The following is a 6,022-nucleotide window of genomic DNA, read 5'->3' on the forward strand; positions in this document are numbered from 1 at the left end:
AACTCATTTGAATTTCTACAAATCTTTTTTATTCCTGTTTTTCTTATTTTTCTTAAACTTTCCTACAGCTTTCGCAACTGTTGTTGCTTTTCTGAACTTTTCTTCAACGTCTTTTCCGTTCTTACCCTTAGTTAGTTTTTTCTTACGTTTTACAATCTTGTTACCCGTCTGAGCATTGTGCAGCGTCAGTTTATTCAAAAGTCGGCTCATTTTCTCCATCTCAAGCCTGAGTTCCTCCAACTTGACATCCGCTTCCAGCGATCTTCCGCTAGCAGCTAACTCCGCCCTGCTACTCTCCTGAATCTCCTTCACCATAATACTCTGATCGACGATCCTCAGCGCCTCGTCCATGATGTGATCGTCCAGCGTAGAAAACAGCGGAAACTTGCAGAACTTGAAGTTCACAAACAGGCCCTGCGATCCACGCACCAGAAACCCTCCGGGAATGTTCGGCACAACCCTCCACTCGCCCTTAGGTGCCCGCTGATCGCGACGATTGTCCGCTGGCTGATCCTCGATCGACTGCACCAGTATCTTGCGCATCTCGTTGGGACGCACCACGATCACGTACGAGTGGTTCTCGAAGAACGAGCTCGGGTAGAGTCGTCGGATGAACGCAAGCGGCATTTCACGGAGTCCCCGCTCGTAGCGTTCCAGAATGTTAACTTTTTTGCTGATGCTGATCAGTTCGGAGCGCTCGCGGATGGCGGTGATGTCACTGACGGCTAGACCGTTGATCAGGTTTAGGATGACAATTGGGGCGAAGAAGATAAACAGAACGAAGATGAGCATTTTGCCGCCGCTGAAGTCGACGGCAGCCGCCTCGAACTCTCCGGTGGTCATGACCAGGGTCTTGAGGGCGGCGTCCGAGAAGGTGCCAAAGGTGTTGAACGGGTTGTCGTCTTCGGGAGTGGTTGAGTTGGTGGTTTGATCGTTGTACGAGAGGTAGAAACTGTACGTGAAGGACGCTAGCAGAGGGATGAACAGTAGAAAGCTGAGCAGGAAGTTTAGCGATACGGTCTTGAACATGTGCATGTAGGTGGCGATACTGTTGAACGGGAGCGAACCGAGTAGTACGGTTATCTGCATGGCGAACGCGATCACGGTTAGGGAGGACAGGATGGAGTTACAGCCGTTTGAAAGAACCACGATCATGGCGGTAATCGTGGCGATGTCCAAATAGTTTTCGAACGTCGATAGGTAGTTGAAGCGTAGAAATAGCACCTGAATTATTTCCCGGAAGATCATATAAACAGCACCAATCCAGGTAAGTACGGTTGGCACGATTGAAGATCGTCCATCATCGCAAGCATCCAGCGAATGCCAACTGAAGCAAAACACCGTTATTAGCGTGCAGATCAAGTTGATATAGCTCCACTTGGTCAACCGTAGCCACTTGACCTGGATGAAGGTGTACACAACGGGATGCACTAGCAGCCGCTGAAGATCCTTCGACTTGGCGATGATCTTCACCGGGTCCATCTCCGTTACAAACGACAGTTCCGGTTTATTTGTAACGTTTGACGCTGAAGCCTTCTCCACAATCCTCCACAAATTCAGCTCACTACGATCCTTCTGATTAGCCTTCTTAACCATGCGCTTCTTAAATATGTACGGATCAAACCCGTTCAAGTTTAATCTAACCTCGTTGCGATCAAAGTACGATCGCCGCACGTCGATCGTGACGCACTGGTCAAAGTATTTCTTCCAGAAGTCGTACCGCGCGTAGTCCAACGGAGTCAGGTTGTCCTTGTTGCGAACCCCTAGGAATGCATACTTCTGCTGCAACAGCTCCAGCGCAATGTCCGTGAAGCCAAACTTCAGCGCGCTGTGCAGCGCCGTGTTCCCGTTGTTGTCCGTACGCGTCAGAAAGATCTTTTGGTCTTTCGCTAGCAGCGAGGCACACTGCAGCACCTTGGCACGCTCTTCGTCTCGCTTCCACAATTCGTGCGCTCGGTTCAGCGTGATCACCAAAATTGGATCGTCGTTCACAAGCACCTTATCGGTTATGTGACCCAGCAGTAGTCCCAACGTGGTCACATTCCCACACTCGCAAGCTTTTTTCAGCAGTCCCTTCAGCTCCAGCCGGTACATCAGCTCAAATGTTTTCGGTTCGTTGACCGGTTCACAAACCCGTACTCTCTTCCCTGGCAGGGGATTCACAATCTGAAAGATCTTCCGACCGGCTTGATCGACGATCTTTTTGACACACCGCTCCTGATTCAACTCCACTGCGGTGTGCAGCAGCAGCTTGATGACACACCTAACATTTCCGATGTTCACGTTCAACACCTCAAACTCCGCCATGAAGCGATCCTGCTCGTTGAACCGCAGAAACAGTTCCAGCAGTTCAACGGTCACGATCACCACGGCTCGTTCTTGATAGAACCCAACGACCCTCTGTTTAAGCTCATTCGTCTTGCCGATCGCGATCGCTCCCTGGAAGATTCCGGTGCACTCCTTCAGAAACTGTTTGTTATCTTCGGATCGGTTCTTCATCAACAGCTCAAAAGGAAGCTTCAACCGATCGCTGAACATATTAAAGTCCGCACCATGGTACAATAACAATCTAATGCATTCCCGTATGTCATCGGTCTTCGCTGGGCTTTTGGTGACCTGCAGGGCACGCTTCTTGATGTTCGGATTGTTCAGACAGGCGTCGTACTGCTCACACAGCAGAAACAGGGCCGTTTTGCGCTGCTTGTTCCGGGCGTTGACCTCGATCGATGGTTGTGCCAGCAACCACTCGATGAAGCTGATGTTCAGCGCTTCCGCAGCGTAGTGCAGGGGCGCGTTCAAGTCAGGGCAGATTTTCTGCAACAAATCGACGTTTTAATCAAGCGTTCACTCAAGATAACTTGGCTCTGGATTACCTCGTTGACCGCGTCGAACCTCGGTATGAAGCACTCCAGATACGGTCGATAGCGAAAGCTGTTCTCGAGCATCCGACTCAGCTGCGGCTGTAGCTTCACGTTGAACAGGAACGACTTGGGCTCGGGGATGGTCGTCAGCGTGTCCCAGTGCTTCATCTCCTCGATCAGGTCGTACAGCACGGTAAACTTGTAGTCCTCCAGCAGGCTCTGAAGCATCGCGAGGCCATCGTTGATGGACTCTTTGGCGAAAACCTCATCTAGCGCCTTCTGGAGTGATATCTGCAATGACAATTCAGTATTATGACCAAAACAGCTGTTCAATCGGCACGATTCGACGATAAGAATCACGTGCTGGCAGCACTCACTCTGAACCAATTGCACAAAAATTTGTTAACCATGTCTCGCGCTTATCATGGTAAACAAACTCCGCCATCAACCGGGTATAAATTTATCTCCGCTCGACAATACAAGTCTCGTACTCTTACCTGCAACTGTTTCCTCTCGGAGCGTTTCTGTTGTCGAGTATCTTCAAGTTCTAGTCTGGTTTCCTCTGCGAGGGCAAACAAAGTCAATTGAAATTCAATTGATTAGTGTAATTCCCACCGAAAGTGAGTCATGCTTACCGGGCACCGTCACGGGCGCTTGCTTTTCCTGGGTCATCTTTGTAAAACGGACACGGTTTTCGATTACCGGTCAATTGGAATGTTTATAGTTATTTGTCGGCATGTTAATTAAATTTTGACAGTGCTCCTTAATGGGGCCTACATACGAATCGACACGGACGCGAGACACTGACCAGCTTAAGCCGCGGGAGAATACTGACTAAGCGAGTTGGCAGACAGTGCGGAGATACAACATGAGAGCGAGGTTCAACTAAAGTTAGTTGAGCTTGGCTCTCTGTCACTGACGAAAAAGAGCGCGAGAGATATGGAATCGGGAGAGTAAATGGTTTGTGGTTAAGAAAAAAACAATTCTAGTTGTTTATTTGCAATATAATATATTACAGAATCGTTTAAAGTAGTAGTTTATTACCGTCAACTGTGGTGAGGACTGTAGTATAAATTGGAACAGTTGTTCAAGAGCACTTATACAGAAAAAAAAGTTGAATTTTGGAATGTTGAAAATTTGGTAGGTTGAATATTACCTCTTTTTTGAGTAATATTACATAAAAAATGTGTAAAAATGTAAACCTGATGAATATTCATCAAAAACTGATGAAAATTCATCATTTTCTGGGGTAAAATTAATCTTTTTTTTTGACACAAAATCTTTCACCATTTCCTGATGAATATTACCATCATTTTTTTCTGTGTATGATATTCAATAAGTATAGAATTGGAAGTACCCACACAAGCCCATTTAAGTTCTTTAGGGTATTCTGTTCAAGCAAAATGAGCGCTTCCCAAACACGGACGGGAATGTCAAGCCACCGTGGCCGTGTGTCGGGCAAGCAAACAATCGGCCTCTTTCGTTCGACGGTGCTCGCGAGGTAAGCACACGCGCTGGGAGCTTCTTGTTACGTTTTTGGGTACCGAAAGTTGCGTCTTTCAATTACGAAAATTTTGGTACCCAAACATGTTTATATACATGTTTGGGTATATATATACTGCCCATGATCGCATAAATGTCCCATATGCATTTTCATCACTTTTGAGTTATTGATGCAGTTTGGTTCAAAATCGTGTGCTCTTTCTAAAGAGCCTATAACATCGAGTACTTTGTTCTAGAAATCGGGAGGAAATCCAGTTTTTTCGTGAAAACTTAACACGTAGCCTTATGTGTGGGACAAACTTCAAATGCGTTTTTCTCAGTTTGCTATTTTTGCATATGGGACATTTATGCGAACATGGGCAGTATAGGTCACTGCTGAAATTTTAAAGTTATCGCAGTTTTAGTGGAAAAAGTAGATTTTTTGCAGATTTCGTCATTTTTCGGCTACGAAGACAACGGCGTTAAATTCCACGCTGGGTCCACAGATGCTCCATAGTCAATTGGTAGTCATCCAGGAACTGTTAGCCCACCGGGAGTGAGTTCTCCAAGCAGATTACCGTTGCGTGCCACTCCTCGCCGTGCCTGACCAGCCGCATGCGGTACAGCTTACTTGGTACGAAGATGGTACGACATGCCGTTATCTGCGACGGACTTTTAAGAAATTGTCCGCCACAGATCCTGCCACCACGGGTCCCCCACAGACCGTTATTATGAAAAAAAAATTTCCACCCAAACCAATGATTGGACATGGTTCTTGGGACCATTCTGCACCTCTGGGCCGAGTTTTAAAATATTTGCCGGCAGAAATTTCGAATACGGTCAGTTTTAGTGTTTTGAGTAGAAATTAAGGGGAAATCGCATGTAAAATGCGTAGGAAAAGTTCTAAGCTTCGATGTTTTAACTCTAAAACGTTACTGGTCATAGTATTAAGTTGTTCTTACACGTTGAAGAATGATATAAAACGATTTACCGGACTGACTTAGCCGGATTAAGCCTAAGTTAAGTGACTTAAGTCTATAATTTACAAGTTTATACATGAATATCTATTAAAAACTCCTACATTAGGCAATTTCAAGTCAAGGAAAGCTAGATTGCACAAAACTAACATAAAATGGGGTGACTTTGAGCCAAGGGGTGACTTTGTACCAACAAACGACTAAATATTGTTTTGATAAACTTGAATTTTATGTTAATTAATATATACAAATTTAGTATATTTAAATAAGGCCTGTTGATTTAAAGTCACCTTGAAGTGACAAATTTGAAAATCATGCGCAAATTTTTGTGAATCAATTCATACTGAATCTTAATAAAACAATCAAAATATAAGGGCAACAACTTTTGTAACGTGTCAAATTTGTGGTATTGCAAAATAAATTGTCCTTTTTTGTTTTGAAACTTTTACAAATTTGAAACAGACGAATGAAATCCAGAGAGTACTTCAGCTATCATTTAGCCCATACTTTTTGTTGTTCTGTGTAATGATTATTATTAGAAAAAGTTCTACGTCACAACTTCCTATAGGATTAATATTTCCAACCAGTTATGAATTTTAAACATGTTTGTCATAATAAAATATTGTATCCTTTAATTGATAAATTTTGATTATCGTTACAATTCGTTGAAACATATTATTGATCAGCAAGTACGTTTGCTAA

The 6,022-nt window shown here is 44.6% G+C and overlaps 1 protein-coding gene across 1 annotated transcript; it reads right to left on the bottom strand.

Annotated features, from left to right (window-relative positions):
• Positions 1-6: 6 nt before the first annotated feature.
• On the bottom strand, positions 7-3,709 carry LOC120416396 (uncharacterized). Its single transcript, XM_039578136.2, has 4 exons — positions 3,497-3,709; positions 3,359-3,423; positions 2,874-3,152; positions 7-2,814 (listed from the first exon to the last, which is right to left on the bottom strand). Exons 1-4 carry the CDS (start codon positions 3,531-3,533, stop codon positions 16-18), a joined length of 3,180 nt encoding a protein of 1,059 aa, XP_039434070.1. The 5' UTR covers positions 3,534-3,709; the 3' UTR covers positions 7-15.
• Positions 3,710-6,022: the final 2,313 nt, after the last annotated feature.

The sequence above is a fragment of the Culex pipiens genome, chromosome 1 (genome assembly GCF_016801865.2).
Source record: "Culex pipiens pallens isolate TS chromosome 1, TS_CPP_V2, whole genome shotgun sequence".
Taxonomy (NCBI): Eukaryota; Metazoa; Arthropoda; class Insecta; order Diptera; family Culicidae; genus Culex; species Culex pipiens.

Excerpts from the sequence above, each read along its gene's own strand:
- LOC120416396 (XM_039578136.2), bottom strand. The coding sequence starts at position 3,533 with ATGACCCAGGAAAAGCAAGCGCCCGTGACGGTGCCCG. Across the intron at positions 3,424-3,496 it reads AGCGCCCGTGACGGTGCCCG|AGGAAACCAGACTAGAACTT; the intron begins GTAAGCATGACT and ends TTGCCCTCGCAG. Across the intron at positions 2,815-2,873 it reads GGTTCGACGCGGTCAACGAG|AAAATCTGCCCTGACTTGAA; the intron begins GTAATCCAGAGC and ends GATTTGTTGCAG.